The sequence below is a fragment of the Triturus cristatus genome, chromosome 7, assembly GCF_964204655.1.
Source record: "Triturus cristatus chromosome 7, aTriCri1.1, whole genome shotgun sequence".
Classification (NCBI taxonomy): domain Eukaryota; kingdom Metazoa; phylum Chordata; class Amphibia; order Caudata; family Salamandridae; genus Triturus; species Triturus cristatus.
Window position 1 is genome coordinate 1,725,608,840 of NC_140590.1, and position 22,388 is coordinate 1,725,631,227.

Here is a 22,388-nt window from a genome sequence, read left to right on the forward strand (position 1 = left end):
ACCTGCAAGGCATCCATAACCCGCACCGCGTCATATATGCTACCATCAAGGGGTGTATTTGCCCCCGGGGGCTCAAATTGACACCTCACTTCTCTCATGGAATATAGGAGGCCATAATAATAAAAAAGGCAGCTCGGAATGGCACAGGGAGTTGTGGAATTCCGAATGTATTTGCCTCCAGCACCTCCCTCGAGCTCGGGTAGATCCAAAGGTGCTTTACTGACACTTATAGCTCACACTTGAGAAGGACACTTTCCTGAACACTTCGCCACATTCTCATATTTTAGTGGCCAATGGGCGGAAGAGGCCGATTTAATGTTGATAAACTTCTATAATAAATACTTTGCTAAACCTACAGCAGTGGTTGATGAGTTTGGGAGAATTGGTGAGGATTTGCTCTCTCTCTACCCCAGACCTATATTTATTGTCTGGGCGGGAGATTTCAATACACACCTTTGAAGCAGGACTGATCCGCGTATATGTGGGGTCATTGACCTCACTGGGAATCTGCCATTTCAACCACCAAAGTCATGGACACGCCTTAAATAGGTTATTATTGACTTGGGGATTAAGTTATCGTAAACCCAACGCACACTTCTACAGATACAAGTATTTATGGCGGGGGGCGGACTGACCAGATGAATAACTGAACTCAGTGAACTGAAGTAAGTTGATGGCCCCTTGGGCTGCTCTATTTGTGAGTAGCCCCGATCCGTATGTGTATGTATTCAGGGCAAATCATATAAGCAGGTCTGAAACACCTCCTGTGCGGGGGCCATCTGTAACAGGTAATCAGATATACTCCCTCGCTTGAAAATCAAATGATAAAACGGAATTGACCTCGGGGCATGATGACATATTAACAGTAAATGTACAAACATATTTGATCAGAACTGAATCAGCCAGCTTTATTTATGTTTGTTGCTGAAAAAGGCACTTCACCATCGCGTGCTCGTTTCTTTAAAATGCGTCATTTCTACATCTTAGAAGAAGAGTAGCTGGTTTAAAAAAAAGTTGCCTCAAAACTTCGCACCATCTCTCTCGTTTGTATAATCATCCCGGATCAGAACTCGAGGTATGGAAATGTGTTATCTCCCAGAAGAACTGCGAACAAGCGTCCTGTCAAGCACGCGCATAAATTAGAAGAGCTCCTATTTTCCATATGATTATGGATTCAAAAGTGCACGAATTACAGCAGCACCAACTCCCTGCGGACAGGAACAGCAGCGCGCGCAGTCTGAAGCAGAACCCATTTGTTTAATTTAGCCGACTGAAGTGAGTGAACCTGTACGGAAGGCTCCGAGGGCAGCATCGTCGATCTTTATAATAGAATAAGTGACGAAAATAATTCGGAGGTTCTCCGGGTGAAAGTTTCTGGGTTAGGGGCCTGAACTAAGAAAGCCCCGCCTCCCATACTGGATATTAATTATCTTCAAGTCGTCATTAACATTTTATTCGTGGAGCACAACCACCAGTCTGAAAATTCCTTTAAAAGCAGAGTCCCATGTTATAAGTGTCAAAGGGATGGTCAGGGACCAGGGCTGGACTGGGAACCAAAACTGGTCAAGAGCTCAGCCGGCCGCGTGGCGGGTATGAGGGTGGTAGGGGTGCTAGCAGAAGGCTTTGTGCCTCTTTTGTTGCTGGGGGCCGATATTGCAGCTACGCTACTGTAACAAAACCGGCCTCCCCGTGTGCTGACATCCAAAAACATGCGGATAGCTAAATAAAAGTTTTAACTTTTGAATGTACACTGGTGAATATTTAATCTGATTCAAATGAAATCTGTGAATTTCCCAGTGCGTTGCGAGCCTGCCTTTATTGTTTTGTGAATTGTAATGGGTATTGTTAATATTAATGCTTATTGGAGCGTTATGTTTTTTCCCCACAGTCTTTGTTTCATTACCCTACTGTTTCAAAAATAAATTGTTATCTTTTCATTTTCAGCACCTGACAACCTGAAACATTACCGCATTTTGGGGCAATTTTCCAGCAAACAACAAGAGGACCCCAACCTCCTTTGCTGCTCTCTCACCCGACCCCGGCTACAACCCAGCAAACACCAGTGTTAAAGGTAAGGCAACTGATGCTATATATTTTTTTACATCGTAGTTAGAGCATGTATGTCATGTGGTCACTCTCAAGGCCCTCAAGCAGTGTCTTTCAGTGCCTCCAGCAACACTATGGCACAGAGAGGCAGGAGGCAGTACGGCTCTATTTTTAGCAGTCATTTGAGATGTATTAGGATAATGCACACAATATATATGTATAATGTATTTATACTGAAATTTGATATTATTGCACTGCACCTTATACGTTGTACTTTGATTATTGACAGGTTTCTTTAATATATATATATATATATATATATATTGGTAAGGCCAGCAACACCCGACACCCCATCATGAATACAGTACAAGAGCTGATTACAAAGTCATTCCAGTCACGGCCACTTGAACAAAAACTGAAGTTAAAAGAATTGGGACCTCATCAGCCTGAAATAAACCTACAGCAAACTACCCAGGACAGAGGAAAAATGTCAAAACGTACATTCTCAAATGCCTGGTACACAAAAGCTGATTGGCTTACAGGCTGCCCTATACCCAATTCTCTGTTCTGCTTCCCCTGCTTGCTGTTTGGCGGTGACTTTTCTTGGACACGGCAAGGAATGGTCGACCTGAAGCACATCGCTGAAAAAATAAAGAAGCATGCGCTCACAAGAAATCATCTGGAAAACCTGACAAGACTGGGAATGTTGGGGGAAGACGCACCAATTGAGCAGCAGATAAATGATGCGTATCGCAAATCCATTCAAAAACACAATGAAGCTGTGGATAAGAACAGACAAAATCTATCCAAGATCATTGATTGCATTCGTTTCTGTGGTGCTTTCGAACTGGCATTGCGAGGCCATGATGAATCGGAAACTTCCTCAAAACCTGGGATCTTCCGAGGCCTAGTGGATTTAATGTCAACCATAGACCAGGATTTGGAAAGACATTTAGCACATGCTACAGTCTTTAAGGGCACCTCTAATACAATACAAAATGAACTCCTTGACTGTATGCTCGAAATTATAAGAAGCCATATTGTGCAAGAGTTGCGAAACACAGACTTTGTGGCTATTCAGGCTGATGACACCACTGATGTGTCCACTCAAACACAGTCCGTGTTAGTGTTTCGGTACCTTGACAGTGACAGAAACATTGTGGAAAGATTTTATGGCTTCACGCATTTAAGTGACTCTAGTGCAGCAACCATCACTGAAGCAATACTGTGTCAACTGGACTTAATTTTCCCGGACCTGCCTCAAAAACAAAAGCTTATCGCACTAAGCTATGACGGTGCATCCGTAATGAGTGGGAGCCTTAGTGGAGTTCAGAAGAGAATTCGAGATGTGTACCCTAATGCTCATTTTGTGCACTGTTACGCCCACCAACTCAATCTTATTATGCAACAGGCGGTATCAAAGATCAGAGAGACACGAGTCTTCTTTCAGGATATCGGAGGCATAGCAGCATTCTTCACACGTTCCCCCAAAAGAACAGAAGCCCTTCATGAGATTGTGGACAAAAGCGTACCAAGGGGATCCTCAACTCGTTGGAACTTTCACATTCGTACAGTCAACTTAATCTTTGAACAGAGGGAGGGCCTTGAGAAATGTTTTGTCGCCATAGCATCCAGAGCAGACTTTGATCACACAAGTCAGAATGAAGCCCATGGCTTTATTAGAACACTACAAGACAAAGAGTTTCAGTTCTTACTGTTTTTATTTCATGACATAATGATTCCTGTTGATGTGTTATACGATCAGTTGCAAAGAAAAGACCTAGATACTGTCTCTGTGAAAGCCAATACATCTGCATTTGTACAACAGATTATGAAAGTGAGAGATGGGGTTGAAGATTTAGAGAGCAAACTGCCGCAGCATTCTGTTTTTGCAAACCGCAGACAAAACATCACCTCTCTGGTTCGAATTGGAAAGGAGATATGTGACATTGTAATTGTGCAGGCGAAAGAACGCTTTTCGTTCACAAAACATTTGGTGAGTGCGACTTTATTGCAAGGTAAAGAGTTTGCACAATATGATGAATCCTTCCCTGAGCGTGCTCTGAATCAGGCTGTGGAAGCGTATCCTATGCTCAAAAAAGAGCAGCTGAGAACTGAGTTAACTGTACTCTACGGAATGCCTGTGTACCGGAAGGCCACAAGCGCCTTGACTTTGCTGAGTTTAATTCATAAACTGCATATGGAAAACTCACTTACAGAGACAGTGACTTTACTAAAAATTGTGATTACGACTCCAATGACAACAGTAGAAGCTGAACGATGTTTTTCAGCCTTAAAGCGCATAAAGACATTCCTCAGGAACACCATGCTAGAGGAAAGACTAAATGCTTTGGCGATGCTATCTGTAGAGAGCAAGCTAGTCCAAAAGATACCGGACTTCAACATGAAAGTAATTGACAAGTTTGCTACACTGAAAGAGAGACGTGCGGATTTCATCTACAAAAAGTGAATGCTGCTACTTGTTTGAATACAAAAAATTCTGATTGAGGTAAGAAATGCATTGTTATCTCTGTTTTTAAAAGTTTTGTAGTGTTTGTTCTATTTGGAGACTACACAGATTTGCTCACCTTTGTTCACTGGCCGGACCTGTCTCCCGCAGGGTGAACGATTCGTTGCTTGTGTTGCCTATCAAACCTTTCCCCTTGGCAAATTGCGAAAACCTTTATACCAGTGGTTCCCAAACTGTTTACTCCTGAGGACCCCAATTGAGTCACCACTGGAAGCCGGGGACCCCCAAGCAATTTGTATGACTTAAATTTCAAACATTAAAACAGTAATTCGAAAACAATAAACACACGTGTGCACACAAAACGGATACTCGAATTACTAAGGATTTTAGTATTTTATATCGAAAGAATTAGCAAAAAACAGGAGGGTTAGCGCTGCATCTCCATGACTAACTTTTAAATGGTTGGTTTTATTTCGCAGTATGAGACTCCTGCCAGGGCCAGACTGGAAACCCAAAGCAGCCCAGGCAAATGTTTTCAGACCAGTCCCCATACAGTGCACACCTAGTGCAGTGAGTGCGCCTGACCACTACAAAGGGGGCTTTGGGAGGCTCTCCCCCCAAGACAATTTAGGAAACAATGGTGCAGTCTACAACAAATGTATCATTATATATTGAATTGTATCAGCTTTTAAAGAGTAGTAAATGATGACCTTACTATGCACCAGGATATGACAATCTTTGTTGGGGTTCTTCAATGATTCCCATATTATCCCCTCCTCCAACAGTGCCTCTCATCTCTCCATAGCCCCTCTGTCACATGTATTTAATTTGTTTTATAACATCTCTCATACCATTGAAGGATGTCAGAGCACCTTAAATCACACACATATAGGGGCTGATTTACAAGCCCCTTGCGCCACAGGTGCGTCACAAAAAGTGATGCACCAGTGACGCATTTATTTTTAGTGCCCCATATTTCCAAGGCAGGAAAAGCAACCCTGCGTGACTTTTACTGGTCTTGTAAATATGGCCCAATTGCACACAGCACTTTACGTGAAAGGGACGTTCCATGAGTGTTGCTGTGGGTGTTCCCACGCATAACCCATGGAACCAGACACATTTCCAGATTTACGAGGAATCGTAAATCTGGAAATGTGTCTGAATGCTACGCCACCCCAGGGGAGGCGTAGGGAGGGGCAACTTGGAGAAATTTATTAATTTCTCCTCTTTCTATGCATGTTGCATTCTGCAGCACGCATAGAAACAGGATATTACCTCTGGTGATTGTTTATGTACAGGAAGGTGTCCCTTCCTGCACATAAACAATCAGTAAAACAATGACGTTTTGCAAGTTCTATGTGTGCTAATGCAGCACACTTAGAAGTTGAAAAACACCATTTCTGATTGTTTACATGCAGGAAGGGTTACTTCCTGCACATAAACAATCTCCCCACGACACAGGCATCCTTGCACCATGGTGCAAATGTGCCTGTGCAGGCGTATGGCAGCAGTTTGTGCGCCAGCACAGAGATGCAACATATTGTTGTAAATATGTCGCATCCCTGTGCTTCGAAAGTGACTCAGTGCGGCGCAGCCAAATGGCTTGCGACACACAGTCAATTTTCTTGCAAATCTGCCCCATGGAGACAATGATTCATACGTGTAAATCAGTGTATAGAAAATGTTACACAAGGCAAATGCGACTACAGGGTGTAGGATTCACATGTTATTCATACTGGTAGGCATTTTTAAAGAGTGCTTGGTCTGGAGAAGCACAAACTCAGGATTCAGAACATAACAGTGGTTAGCATTGACTTTAACAATAAAAATGTATTTCCACCCAAATAAACCTTTTTAGCAGGATTAGGATAATGAAAGACTTGAAACAAACATATGTTTCTAACTTGTATCATGCAGCTTGCAAGCAGCTCTTTGATGACAGTTTATAGGTCACTGTGCTAGATTACGGTTGTCACTTATGAACTGCACAGTAACAAAAGAATCTGTGACTAAAGCAGTAACCCACTAACCTAGGCACATAAAAAATGTTTTTCAAAATGCATGGTACACGTTCTTTGCAGTAGGCATATTAACCCTCTGTGCTACATTAGATAAGTCAAAGCTGCCACTTGACACAACTCTCATCTCTCTCCAGCAGGTACATTAATCACCGACGTAATCTTGACACTTTTATTGTTGCTGGAAAACTGCTGATTCTACAAGGAACTTTTTTGTGCTTTTAAAATTACTGCCTGAGGACCCCCCTGGGAATGTGACCACAGTTTGGGAAACACTGCTTTATACCATTTATATTTGGGGTACTTGCGTGGACCTATGTGAAGTGTGTGTACAAAGTTCAGCTCAACCAGAATCACGGTAACAGCGCATTGCGCTGCCTCTTTTATATTCAGTATATTGTAAGACTGTTTTTCTTCCCCCGCCTTTCCTTGTTTTGTTTCCCTGTTTTCCCCTTGCTTGCCATTCGTTACTCTAGAGTCTTATTCAGTATGTTGTAAGACTGTTTTTCTTCCCCCGCCTTTCCTTGTTTTGTTTCCCTGTTTTCCCCTTGCGTGCCATTCGTTACTCTAGAGTCTAATAGAGTCGGAAGGCCGTAGGGGAAGACTGTGGACTTTTCTTCAAGTTCCTGACGCTCCTGCGGAACGAGCCTGGCAACCATTACACTGCTGTGCAACTTCTTCTACTCTTAGAGCTGAGATTTCCATGAGTCTTATAGTCTGAATTCAGCACCTGAGCATAATAGGACAGAATGTATGAAGCTCTGTGGTAATACTGAATAAGCAGCTACCTATGTTATGCCATCTATTAATGTAATAACTGCACTTTCACAATTGCTTTATTAACCTTCCTGCTTTCTCAAATTTGCTTGAAAATGCACGATTTTTCTTCTTTTTTTTCAAAATTTTCTTGGGGGGGGTTATCCCCCCAAACCCCCCTTTTGGGGTTCGGGCTCGCTCGCTAAGCTCGCTCGCTACGGTGCTGTATGCTAATTCGTTTGCGCCCCACCACTTTAAAATCTCACCCACCGCCCCTGATGCTAAATTGGAAAAGTGCCTTTTTCATGTTACCGAAATAGCATTTCTAGGATACATAATCAATGCACAAGGATTTCAGATGGACGCCGGGAAAGTGGAAGCCTTTTAAGAAATAAGGGGGTTTACCCAAATAACCCTTTGGCATCTGGGTGATTAAACAAGTCATAAAGGAAAATAATGCTTCGGGATTGATACAAAATACTACTAAATGAAGAGGTAGATTAGTTATCTCTTCTTGTACAGATTATTTTTATAGATGAATCTAAATATTTCAATCCTAAGTCAAAGGAAGACCAGCACAAAAATATATACACTTGACTAATAAATGTCAAAAACAATCATTGCTATTTTATTTTTTGTAATATATATAAACAAATTTTACATATATATACACATATTTATATTTCACATTTACATTTTACACCATTTCTCATTGCCCTACTAATTAATCAGGATGCTTTCAATACTTTATCACACCAGCATTCCTTTTGAAATGAAGATCACTCTCTTAGAGAAACTCAAGGGTTTATCTATTCAACCATATATTCATAGAGTATTCTTTATATCTATTTTATCATATTTAAATTCATATGGGTGTCTTCAAATTATCTGTCGACGCGTTTCAGCCTTAATTATTTCAGGCCTCTTCAGGACTAGGGCAGTTGAATGTGCAAATTCGTAATTCAACTGAATGAATGGCAGGTAATTCGTATTGTAACCGAAATTCTAAGGGGCTTCTCCTCAGTTATATTCTCTTTTTTCTTTTTTATTCCTTGCTCCTTCTGATGCAAGTGTTTTCTTTCCCTGTTACTGACGAATTCTTACTGGTAACATCACTTATATCGCAGCGAAATAACACTCTTAATCCTCTCTCCTTCTATCGCATACTCCACTCAATGACGAGTTCTTACTGGCACATCACTTGCATCGCTGAAAAATAAATCTCTTAGTCCTCTCTCTTTCTACCGCGTACTTCATTCAAGCCGCCCCCGCGGCGTTCCAGTATTTCAAGGGTGAAGTACTACGGGGGCTGCTGGACACTATATGCATAGTGTACATTGATGATATTCTCATCTACTCCGAGACCCCTCATGAACACGTTACTCATGTGAAGATGGTTCTGGACAGACTCAGACAGCATTCCCTGTATGCTAAATTGGAAAAGTGCCTTTTTCATGTTACCAAAATAGCATTTCTAGGATACATAATCAATGCACAAGGATTTCAGATGGACGCCGGGAAAGTGGAAGCCATCACGCAATGGAACACGCCTCAGCAAGTAAAGGCCATACAAAGCTTCCTTGGTTTCACAAACTATTACACGCGTTTTATTAAGGATTTCTCGAGGATAATACACCCCATCACGCGCCTGCTACGAAAGAATACCCCTTTTGCCTGGAACCAAGAAGCAGAGAGCTCCTTTATAGAACTAAAGAAACGTTTCACTCAGGCACCCATTCTACGGCACCCCGACCCTAGCCTACCCTTCATAGTTGAAACAGACGCCTCGCACTTTGCTTTGGGGGGGTGTTATCACAACGAAATCCGGAGACGGGGCAAATTCATCCGGTGGCGTATTACTCAAGAAAACTAACTCCCAGCGAGATCAATTATTCTATTACGGACAAGGAGCTCCTTGCCATAAAGCGAGCTTGCGAGGAATGGAGGCACTACCTCCTGGGAGCCAGCCACACCGTGGAGATATATACGGATCATAGAAACCTGTTGTTTCTGAAATCAGCCAGAGCGCTCACACCCCGCCAACTACGATGGTCCTTATTTTTCTCGGATTATGATTTCACTATTAGATACCGACCAGGACCCCAAAACGGCAAGGCCGATACGTCATCACGCATAGATCCCCCGGCTGACGACTCACCTGAGACCACCGAGGACAGTCCTCCCAATCTCCCGGAAGACTCTTTTCCAACCAAGACCATATCTCTGACCACCTCAGGTGACTTTATAGAAAACCTAAAGAAGTCATTGACCCCGGTGAACAAACAAGTCTGGATCAACGAAGACCCCGAACATAGAAACATGAACAATGGTTTCTTATACCATCGCCAGGCATTGTACGTTCCCCAGAAGATTCAACAACTACAGGTAATGTCCTGGGCACATTACACTACCATAGGAGGACACCTAGGAGAGACCAAGACCATTGCATACGTTGAACGTTCCTTTTGGTGGCCTACACTGAAGAAAGACACTAAAGAGTATCTGAGCCAATGCGCCATCTGCGCCCAAAGCAAGACCAGTCGTTCTCGTCCCACGGGACTGCTGCGTCCCATACCTGTTCCCCCGCTCTTGTGGCACGCAGTGTCAATGGACTTTATAGTAGAGATGCCTCCGTGCGAAGGGTTCACCACCATCTTGGTAGTGGGCGACCACCTTTCCAAAATGGGACATTTCATCCCTCTGAAAAGACTGCCTACCTCGGCGGAATTGGCGATTGTCTTTCTTCAACATGTGGTCAAGGCACATGGACTACCCAGAGTCCTCATAACCGACCGAGGGTCCCAATTCGCCTCCCGGTTTTGGAAGGCATTATGCAAAACCATGGGAGTGGAAGCCAGACTGTCAACCAGCTATCATCCCCAAACAGACGGAAAAACGGAACGCCTGAAGCAAACCCTCGAGCAATAACTACGTTGTTTTTCCCTTCAGAATACCCTGGACTGGTACCCGTTGCTCTGGATGGCAGAACTTGCCTACAACAACGCTGACCACTCTACGCTGTGTTGTTCTCACTTCTTTTGCGTGTATAGATACCAACCTAACACGCTCCCTTTTGACTGGCCTGCAGAATCCAAACTCCCCTCCGTACAAGAAGATCACAACCATCTCAGAGCTGTGCTCAAGAACGCACGAAAGCAGTTAATGGCTTCACAGACAGCATACAAACACTACACCGCTAAAAAGCGAAACCCAGAACCCATCTACCAAGTGGGAGACAAGGTGTGGCTGGCAACAAAAAACCTACACTCTAAGGGAGTGGGCAAACTGGCGCCGAAGTACATAGGGCCATATAGTATTGAACGAATGATAAACCCGGTGGCGGTAAAATTATGCCTACCCCCCTCCTGGAACATCCACCCGTGTTCCACTTCTCTCTACTGAAACCCTGCCACGTAGATATGAGACTACCCGCCTTGCCACTGCCGGTAGAAGTAGAGAGGCAGGAAGAGTACGAAGTCCGAGAACTTCTAGATTCTCGACTCGTGAGGAGAAGGGTGCAATATTTCGTAGACTGGAAAGGGTATGGAGTGGAAGACCGAACCTGGGAACCCGTTAGCAATTTGCACTGTCCCAAATTAATCGACCGATTCCATACCAAGCACCCGGGAAAGCCGGGTCAACCGCCGAGACGACGGTCCTCTAGGAGGGGTACTGTCATGACGCTACTGGTGGGATCGTGGGGAAGGCAATGTTCCCCCCGTTTCTGCTATGCCTTGCGTAGAGGTACCGGTGAAATCATGAAAGCACCCGCACACAGAACTACATTTCTCAGCATGCCCTCAACGAGACTCAGTTGCACCCAGAGCGAGATCGCCTCCCAATTGGATGGCGATAAAAGACCCGCCCCTTCCACAACACGGGGCTTGACAATTTGCTACGTACCTACGAACCTGAACGAGCGCCGGGCGGATGGTGTTTCCCCGCCGGAGGTCGGGCGTCTCGCTACTCGTTGCTGTCCTCAAGCCGTCTCAACCCTTTCCGGCGTTTCGTCTGGATTTACCGAAGAAGTGCCAGGCGGATGGTGTTTCCCCGCCGGAGGTCGGGTGCATTCCTGCTGAGGATCTTCCTCTCTTGCTGTTTCCACATGACGCGCCTGGGAAGGTACCAGTACAGGTAACATTTCGTTCCTAGGGACACGCGCTGACTTCCTTTGTGATCGCGTGCTGTATTTCCCGGGGTGATAGCGCACACGCGCCCTTTCCTATGAGTTTTGTTATTAACCTCATAGCTCTCCCCTGCACTCATGGGGCGAAATGCCAGGACCAAAGGAAGAGAGGGACACTGGGAAGCCTGGGGGTCCTTCCGTAGGGTAATCCTTGTTTTCTTTCTCTACAGTCCCTTCGATGAGTGAGACCTAGAGCAACGAACCTCCAGTGCTATCCTATCACCACAGTCCAGTGGGGTCGCTCTGTTGAGCAGTCTTCGTTTTCTCCCCCTTCTCTTTTTCCCCGGGGCGCCCTTGCACGGAGCGGGGTGTAATTCCCTCTGTGAGAGGCACGCTTCTGGTATGAGGGGAACGCTCTACGAACCATCGCCCCTGCTGCCGTTCATACCAGGTTAGTGGTTTCTTCTTAGTTGTACTGCTAAGTGGTGCCCTGACAATAACTGTCAGGCTGTTTTTACTGCTTTAAGGAGAAATGTTTCCCCTCCCACTTTGTTGAGAAAGCAATTATTGTATACCCATATTAGTCAATAACTATTCTTGTATGTGCCAGTACCTCCCCTTGGTCTCATGCTGACTATGCAACAAATGTATATATAAGACCTATGTTCTCTGTACTCCTTAGACTGTCTCATTACAGTGGCCTGAGGGTACCGTATTGATGCAGTCTCCCTCATGTGAGGTCAGTCTCCCTCATGTGAGGTGAATAAACTTGTGTTATACTACTCCACCGTCCGTGCCAATCTCTTCTTTGTTGGTTTAAGGACCAGGTGCATCAGTGAACCCCTTAAAAGGTTTTTGATTTCTACACATCCAGATAAATCCAGCTTTATGCCGGGGCGCAGCACTGCTTTTAATCTTTGATCACTACAAGGAGTGCTGAGTTGGGCTGGCAAAATTAGAGAGGATGCTCTAGTTCTCTCATTCGATGCCCAATGGCCTTTGACACGGTCAAATGTCCGTACCTTTTTGATGGGATTCAGACCCAATTTCTTAGCATGGATGTGGTTCCTCTAAAACAAGCCTCTAGCACAGGTTACTGTCAATGAGGGGTCTTCCTGTGTCATTTGCCTGCAGTGCGGCACCAGGCAAGGCAGCCTGCTATCCCCACTCCTTTTTGCTATCTTGCTGTAACCCTTAGCGCACTGGATCCAGACAGATCCATCGATCCGGGGACTCCACTGGACTGGACAGAATTTCCCTATACGTGGATGATATCCTGCTTTATGCAGCGGAACCCCAGTTCTCCTTAGACAGAATATTAAATATGCGCACCCTCTTCGGTCATTACTCTGGATTTGTGATCATTTGGATGAAATTTCTCATATATGTCCTGCATGGTCCACCTCGGGGGTGTGGTGTGAGGTACAGATAGTTCCGCTATTTTGGAGTATTTGTCACTCGTGACCAAGGCCTCTTTTAAAAAAATACCTGCTGCCACCCTTAGCGAGACTAATGAGTGATGTACAACACTGGAGAGCCCTACCACTGTCTCTGCTAGGTAGAGCAGCGTTATTTAAGATTATGGCCCTGCCCTGCTTCCTTTATGCACTGCACAATGACCCATACCTGGTCCCAACGGCTTACTTCAAGGCCATAGATACCACCCTTTGTATGCTGTTTTGGGATGGAGGTCAGCGCGTATAGCACTTAACAAGCTCACAAGGGGATCGTTTGATGGCAGAATAGCTCTTCCTGACCTTCAGAAGTACTAATGGTGGTTTGGAAAATGACGAGTGGCCTGAGGCCCTTGCCTCCCCAAGAGAAGTAGCAATTAAGGCGGGTTTCACTAGGTGCAACTCAAAATATTGTACAGATCCTACTATGACTGCACCACCATGGTAAAAATGGTGAAGCGACAGATGAGAGCTGCCACGGAAAATGTGGGCAGAGGGGGACCTTTTTTTCATATAAGATGGGACTGCCCCGCTGTCTACTGCTATTGGGAGTCTGTGGTACATTGTATGAACAACTTGTGCGGCAGTGAAATGCTACTCTCCGCTAAGTGGTGCTTGCTTAACATTTGGGTCGTAACTGATCAGAACCATTTGGACCAGACTTGGATGACCCTAGGATTGGCGATAGCTAAGCATAATATTGTATGTCAGTGGGGGGCGGAGACAGCTCCATGCCTGAGAGACTGGAAACAAGATATGGACTGGTGCATGGTGGCCAAAAAAGAGGTCTACAAGAATAGGGGTTGTCCTAAAAAAAAGGGAGAACATCTGGGGTAAATGGAATTATTATAGAGGGGGTTTTAAAAATATATTTAAAAAAAGAAAAAAAAAAGAAAAATATATATATATATATATATATATATATATATATATATATATATATATATATATATGCAGTCCAATACTTTCTCCCAAACTCGACAGAAAGCGTGACACAGCTTCAGGATACACCAGGTGACTTTATTGATGAAATTCGCGCACAGCATCAGCTCTCCATGAAACGCTTTCGGCAGACGCGTTTCAGCCTTGATTGGCTTTCCTCAGTGCCGGTTCCACGGGTACAGCATTCTCCCTGGGGGTCTCGCAGAGTGTAGATAATTAGTGACCGCTCCCAGTCAGGTGTTATATAGCCCCTCCTCCAATTACAGGGTGTGCTCTCAACTCACGCTGACCACAACCGGGCAGATGCATGCTGGTCATTGAAGTCCTGAGCGGCTGCCTATCCAGTGATTAGCGCGGACTCATTCAGAGCAGCCCATCAGAGGGCGCGCTTATTTTGCATAAAGAGAGACAGTTGCTGGTACGTGCCTATTTTTTCACCACGAGCCCTGGAAGAAGAAAAGATATTTTCGAAACGCGTCGGCGAGAGTGGTGTTTGACTGTGAAGGGGAGCTGGTTGGCGCCATCTGCACCGATAAATGGGGCTGGAGCTTGGAGCCCCGAGTTGATGTTCGAGTGCACCTCAAGCCTTCTGGACCCAAGCCTGAGCATTGATATTTGGCGGTGGCCATAACCGCCGAGTGTGCACCACCTCAGTAACCCATGGGGGCCACGGGGGCCAGTATATTACAGCCTCTGCATGTGGAGCATCAATGTTGGATTGAGGTGACGCTTGCCAGCTGAGAACTCATTCAGCGTTCTTTATTTACCCACAGATAATGCACGCACGGATTCTGGCACTGCAACCTCCAGGATGCCTAGCGCGGACTCATTCAGAGCAGCCCATCAGAGGGCGCGCTTATTTTGCATAAAGAGAGACAGTTGCTGGTACGTGCCTATTTTTTCACCACGAGCCCTGGAAGAAGAAAAGATATTTTCGAAACGCGTCGGTGAGAGTGGTGTTTGACTGTGAAGGGGAGCTGGTTGGCGCCATCTGCACCGATAAATGGGGCTGGAGCTTGGAGCCCCGAGTTGATGTTCGAGTGCACCTCAAGCCTTCTGGACCCAAGCCTGAGCATTGATATTTGGTGGTGGCCATAACCGCCGAGGTGCACCACCTCAGTAACCCATGGGGGCCACGGGGGCCAGTATATTACAGCCTCTGCATGTGGAGCATCAATGTTGGATTGAGGTGACGCTTGCCAGCTGAGAACTCATTCAGCGTTCTTTATTTACCCACAGATAATGCACGCATGGATTCTGGCACTGCAACCTCCAGGATGCCTAGCGCGGACTCATTCAGAGCAGCCCATCAGAGGGCGCGCTTATTTTGCATAAAGAGAGACAGTTGCTGGTACGTGCCTATTCTTTCACCACGAGCCCTGGAAGAAGAAAATATATTTTTGAAACGCGTCGGCGAGAGTGGTGTTTGACTGTGAAGGGGAGCTGGTTGGCGCCATCTGCACCGATAAATGGGGCTGGAGCTTGGAGCCCCGAGTTGATGTTTGAGTGCACCTCAAGCCTTCTGGACCCAAGCCTGAGCATTGATATATATATATATATATATATATATATATATATATATATATATATATATATATATATATATATATATATATATATATATATATATATATATATATATATATATACATATATATATATATATATTCTGCAAAGAGGGAGAGTAAACCCTGTAGAAAGCCATTTCTTTACAGAAAGCAGACCCATTGCTTTGCCAAGAATTGTTGATCTCATTGCTCCATACACCTTCTCAAGTACATTCTCCCTATCTTTCTTTATAGTGTTACGAAGATGCCCGTGATATTCAGTGTTTCCTGGGGCAGCGACACATGGGTGTGTTTGTAAGTCGGTGTATTGGTAGGAGATGATGCTTGGTTGGTGTGCTTGTTAATGGTAAATGGCACAAACATCGAGGTGCATCTTTGTGCTGGTTAGGCACATCCTTTGCTGGTGAGGCTGCTCATTATGTCCCTTTCAAGGACAGATTAGAGTATACAACACAGGATATCAGTGCTATGGTAGCTAACCTTAGCCCACCTTTCAGGGAGTTTTACCTCATGTAGACACCCTCACGTACAACTTATGGGCACAAAGTTCTCAATCTCTGACACCGTCGTACAACATATTATTGTCTGTAATCACAGCAAGAAATGAGACAGCCTTCTTTTGGTTCCAAGGTCTTTTAAGCTGTTTGGCTAGGGCTGGAAATAAAGAGTGTGCACCAGAGAGGGATGATGAATAAATAGACCTGTGACAAAAGTACATGTTTGAAAGCTGCTTACAGTGCAATCCAAAAAGGCTTTTAATGTTGTACACTGGCCCAATACCTGTTGTATCGTATCAGCAGTGCTTAATGTGAGCCAGTGGTTGCAGGTGGGGCCCATTATCACTCATGTTTGGGGCCCAGCACTTATTTTTACTCATCAGACTTCGACTCTGAGCAAGAAAGAGTAAAACGTGAAAAAGGAATGAAGAAGTAAGAAAAGATGGTAAGACAGTGATAAAGCAAGAAAGCAAGGATGAATAAGAACCTAATAAATTTAAATAAAGGGGCAGGAAGAGTCTGGGTTCTATGAAAGAGATGTGTGGTGGAATTGAGACAAAAAGACCTATGAGCTTGAATCATAAAGTACACTTTCTTTGTACATTTTATAGTACTACAGTAGTACCACAAAACATACTGCAAAGAGCTATTCCCAAACTGCACTTTTGTAGTAACTTAGACTTTTGTGTAAGTTTACTACTTTTGGGTAATTACAAACTGCACTTTTGCCGTGGGAATGGCAAAAGGACCACCTGCCTGCACAAGTTCAACTCGTAATCAGGAGGGCGGTGTTTGCGCAGTTTTTGCGCTTCCGTGCTGCTGGAGACCTGGCTCAGCAGCGCCAAAGTCAGAATTGGGCCCTAATTGTTTAGCACTTCAGCAATCAAAGGCGCAGGCCGTTGGCTTCCAAGCAAAACTTTGGGCCCAGACATGTAAGGGGAGATTTCCTAACATTTTGCACTGACTTTCTGTCATAAAAGTGACACAAACCAGCACAAAATGATCTTTTAATATTTACTTTCCAGCATAAAACTGGTTTTGCTGTGTAAATGTATTAAATGTACAGCAAACATACATAGCATAGTGTTGTACTGGAAGGATACTCTTCCAGTACAACACTATGCTAGACTCTCACACACACCCTTAAACTTTGCCACAAAGGTGTGTGTGCGGCGCACAATTCTGTGCTGGCGCTAGGGAGAGGGAATGAGAGTGGCATACCCCGGTAGATATGGTACTCTCCTGCTTACTCCCTGTCCCACAGCACAGCATTTTTGACTTCTGCGCTGCATTAGTAAATCTGCCCCGTAGTTTTACTTCTCCCCTCATTACAGATTAGATTCATATTTCTGTATACAGATATGTTTTTTAGAAGCTAGAATTACTCTGAGATAGGGACACACTGGTCATTTGATCACTCACTGTGGCTTTCCCCAGTGGGCTGGAAGGTAGGCTGCTTTCAGGGCAGGGTAAGTCACGACCCAGCCCTGAAAATGTTTGGCTAATATATCAGAAAACATCTGTCTGATTTGCACCATTTGGATACAATATTTCCAAACATTCCTTTGAGAGGAAAAACTCCCTACACACACACATAGACACAAAATGTCCATACACAAAACCTCCAGAGGCAGGCGAACTTGCATGAAGCAACATGGTCGTTTGAGCAATTTTGCCAATTTCACTCCACTCACTTTTTCAGGAGGGTGAGATAAGTAAGCTGCTCTTTTTTTACTATTTGATTTTGGTTTCCCATCTCCCTGCTTTGATACACAAGCATTGGCAGAGCCAAAGGTCTGGCTCGGGCAAGCTAGTGCGATAGCTAATTTGTGTTTAAAAAACTATTCTAAACATGGCCTCCTTATGCTTGCAATAAAAAATTTTAATTTAAAAGACAGTGGCCAAGTCTGTATTTTTACTAGTAATGTCTTTAAACAAGAAACTTTTCAGTTTCATCATGGATTTTTATTGATATTGTTTTTGAAGGAAAGAAGAATATATTAACACCGAACCAGGCACTCAAATCACAGCTGTATGCTGTGGTGGGCGGAGGCAAAATGTGAATGACATGTGAATAGGCAAATGGATGAAAACCGGTAGGCTAAACACTTTCTGTGAAAGTATATTATTTATAATGTTTTTGGGGAAAACAATTATCTGAGAGGGACCTAAAGCTGTCTTAAAGTCCAGACCTGAAATTATAGTACATGTACATACTTTGATTTTGTTATTTTCAGGTTGTCTTTGTCAAAGTATTTATACGTTACTTTGGTGCTTTTAGTTGTACAGGTTGTTTACTCATCTGTAAAGTTGAAAAGTGTGGTAATTGTTTTTCTGCATGCTTTCTTATATTTATTGTAAAGATGCTTAAATCATTCCAGCCGCCTCCATTGTTTTCTGTGTGAGGCTGTTGAGGTACCAGTGGTTGGCCATGTGTGGTGCTGGACGTACTCCCGCTCTCACCTGGAGTAATCTACTACTGTTTGGGTCCCTTTTTGGCTGTAGTGACTTTAGAAGTGCAGGTTGTGAATAGTAATGGATTTAGGGTCTTATTTATAAGAGCCCTGCGTCACTTTTGCCCCACGTAAAGTAGTATGTGCGTGACTCAGAGCTCTCATAAAGTTTATGAAGCAATGCAAAGACACCCTGAAGGGCTTTCAGTGGCCTCATAATCATGAGTAAGCCGACGCAGCACAAATCGCTACTTCGCCTTACTCTGCACCCATGAGGCATTCGATGGGCATTGGGGTAGGTTTTCCCAGCGCAACACCCATGGAATTTGACGCTTCCCCAGATTTACAAAGTGATGTAACCCTGGTGAATTGCTAAATCCGTATGCCTCCTGGGGTGAGGTGAAACGAGGAGAATTATGTCTATTTCTCCTTGTTTTTTCCTCTTTCCATGTTTACTGCATTCTACAGCAGACAAAGAAAGAGGAAAACGCCTTGTCAGATTCTTTTTGTGCAGGTAATCCTGCCTGCAACTGAGGCACCCTTGCACCATGATGCACTGCCATAAAACCATCAAATGCTGCCAAAGCAGTGCCAGCGCAGGCAGAAAGGATAGGAATGCTCCGTATCGCTCAAATACAGTGCATTCCTGCCCTTTCACTTTGGCGTAGTGCAGCGCAGCAAGGTGCCTTGCTGGGCTGCCCAATGCCAAAATGCCATAAAGGGGGCCCTTACTCATCTGTGGTTGGCTGGATGTCTCACCCTAAACCCCTCCCTAGCCTCCCCATTACCTCTACTTTGTCTTCCCTAAAATCCTCTCATTTAGTAGTAAGAATGCCCCTTTTTCCAGCCACTCCTCCTGATTCTTTCTACATGTACTACTAACTGGTAAACATACGTGTGTGAGGATCTCCCCATAGAAAAGATAGTAAAGGTGGAGGTGGAGATTTACACTGATAGTTTGTGAATAGCCTTTGTTGTACTTTAGTAGTGCTATTGTGGTACAACTCTACATACTACAAAAAACTGTTTGTGAAAAGGCCCAATAGCACTTAGTCTGTATGAGGTCAGTTTCTACCCTTTCCAGTAGAGGACTACCGAAATCTGCAACGCATCACTGCAGTCTTTGTCCTATATGTTCTGGAGACTAGCAGAAAACAAAAGTAAAGTTGAAACCTCCCTACAACACATGTGAGGAGCACATTTGTTGACATCATAGGTGTAGAATGATTAATATTGGTATATGGGATGTTTGTAAGTGCTTGCAGGGTGAGCGATTGGGGGTTTAAAAGGGAATTTGTATCCTGTAACAGGCTCCTCTGAGATCCACGAACACACAGCAATGACTTCAGACATCAATTTTAAAGAGATTTGTTTTTCAAAATGGCAAACCGAGGCTTAGCGTACCGCGGCGCCAAGCCTGACTTTCTGTAAACAAACAAACGTATATAGTTTAAATTCCCCAGAGATAGTGCAGACTTAAAGTAACATTTATTTGAACTGAAAGCTTTTGTATTTGGATGATTAGTTGGTGCCGAAAAATCTCTTGTCGAACTGGACAGCCTCTTTCTCACAGACCCACTTGTTTCTGTAGTTGCAGTCCTGAGGGTAGATCTCTCTGCTGCTGTAGGAACCACAGTCACTTCCGGGTTCGTGTGTCCTCACTGGGATGCTGTCAGAGAAACAGAAATAGATGAACTAGCAAGCAGGATTACCCTAATGCAGAATACTCTGTAACATTGTCCTTGCTGCAAGTTTAGATTTTGCAGGTTCGACCCCTTGCATATTTTGGTGTTTCAAAACAAATATTATTTCTACAACTGGTTTGCAGTCAAAACAAATATTATTTGAATATCTTAGAAAATCGTTCAAAGTGAAACCTAAAGGTAATATTATGGTATGGAAAAAAGATCCACAGATTGAGAAACTACTGAAGGGAAGTATTCATCTATGTCTGATGGTAAAAGATAGAACACTCCAAAGCTTGGCCCTCAATTTGCGCTCCTAGGGAGACTGGGAGCCTGTGCCTGCTGTCTCCAACCTGGCAACTCAGCTCTGGGCTGGAGACAGCTTCAGTGCGCATGAGGGTTAGGCTGGCCTGAGATGGCGGGCCAAACCATCATGAGCACTGATAACAGTGCCGACCACTCCCCCTCAGTGCCTGTCATTCCTTGGCCCCACCCCTAAGACTCCACGATAGGAGAAAAATAAAACTATAATGAACATGGAATGTTTTCATTTAATTTTTCAAGTTTTGCAGCTGCTGCTGCTTGGGGGAGGGGGTTTTAGGCGACACTCCTCTGCCATAGTGGAGGAGCCGCCGCTGTGTGAAACCTTACAGAAATTGTCGGACAGAATAGTTCAAAGATGCCTATTGCACATGCTCTAATGAGGTGTAATATATGCTATTAATAACAGACCACCCCTACTTAATTGGGTCCAAATTTAACAATTGCTAAATGGTGAACCTCACACAATTGCCAATTTGCAGGTTGTTAATTTGCACCAGTTTCTTGTGGCCTGATTAAGATTGCGTTGTTAGATATTGAAAGAAAGGTGAAGGAGTCAGAGTTGGGGATTGAGAGACATTGTAGTACTGCTGGAATCACAGCTGTTTGAGTGTGTCTTAAAAGGGCTACGAGGTACATTAAAATATGTACATAGGAATTTTGAACACCGCAGACCCCTTGCTGTACTGTTAAAGGGACTCACAAAAAGTCTGAAAACCCAAAGAGTTGTCCTCAGACAAACCTAAGTTCCACAATGTCTATAGTTTAGTCATAAAGTGAAAAATGTCATGTTATTTATGTCAATCGCCAGTAATGGAATGAATGCTTTTATACTTTCATGAAGAACTTGAAGACAGGTATGGTTCTAATGGCAAAGTTGATGCTTTGTTACCTTGTTACCTCCTTCTCTTCCATAGGTTTGTCGAATGTGAAGGAAGGGGCTCATCTGTATAACATACTCTCTTCTCAAGCAACAAGGGTGTAATTTGTAGCACTGCTTCAATTAACCCCCTTTCCGGGGCCCGATGGCATACTATAGTTCAAAACTATAATTCAAACAAAAACTTTGGGCCCGATTCACAGAACTAACTTAAGACAAAATCCTAAACTTACTGCCATTTTCTTATTCACAGAAGGCACTTACTCATTTTGGTATTCACAGAAGACACTTACTCACTTCGGTATTCATAGAAGTTAGGAGTCCTAACTTTAGGACTCCTAAATGCCTTCTGTGAATACCGAAAGTCTTAAAATTAGGATCCCATAGCCTACATAAATTGCTGCAATATATATATAATCCTAGAGTGCACAACAGACACCACATCAAAAACTCGCCATCCCACATCTACAGGGCCGTGGTAGAAGACCATTTCACAGCTCTCAATTAGCCTATGCACAACACCACAATGTTTGTGCTTGCTTGAACTCCTCTAATGCACAGAAGGTCCCATGACAGAAACTCTAATTTCCTTGTCACTTCAAGTTGCGTTCTGTTGACCTAAACACCTTTGCCGATAGCATTCTTCCTTGTTTCTCCTAAATGCCCATGTTGTTGCTTGATTCTCATTGACTCAAACCTCTTTCTGAGCAAGAGCTGTCCACCCAAACATTTTCTCTCCTCTCAAATCATGGCCAATCTGTACATCTCTGCTGTTTGCTTAGGACCTGCCTAGGGTGCAAGAGACAGCCAAGCACAGGCCATAGAAAAAAGGCTATGGTTAAAGTTTCTCCCATTAGAAACCTTTGCCCAAAATAGAGGAGCTGCACCACAGAGTGTAGTCTATCCTGCTTCTGTCTATACAGGCAATTACATTCATCTGGCACCTTTCACCATAGTTTACGTAGTGCAGGATATTCCTCCGCTAGTCTGTATTCATTTGTATTTCTATGCAGGATTTAGAGTGTGTCACCGTGTCACGATAGAAATAACTCACTCGGATGTGTGACGTACCTGCCATTTTGCAGTGTGGCGCCATTGAGCCATGCCCATTCAGAATTGCTCTTGTTGTATTGCAGGCCGATCCAAAAGTATGATTTTTTTCCCTCTATGAA

The 22,388-nt window shown here is 44.1% G+C and overlaps 1 protein-coding gene across 1 annotated transcript; it reads left to right on the forward strand.

Annotated features, from left to right (window-relative positions):
* The first annotated feature begins 3,352 nt into the window (after positions 1–3,352).
* Positions 3,353–6,883, forward strand: LOC146812903 (zinc finger MYM-type protein 1-like). The gene is made up of 2 exons (XM_085615222.1): positions 3,353–4,555; positions 6,672–6,883. The coding sequence occupies exon 1, from the start codon at positions 3,353–3,355 to the stop codon at positions 4,514–4,516; it is 1,164 nt and encodes a 387-aa protein (XP_085471348.1). The 3' UTR covers positions 4,517–4,555; positions 6,672–6,883.
* The last annotated feature ends 15,505 nt before the right edge of the window (positions 6,884–22,388 follow it).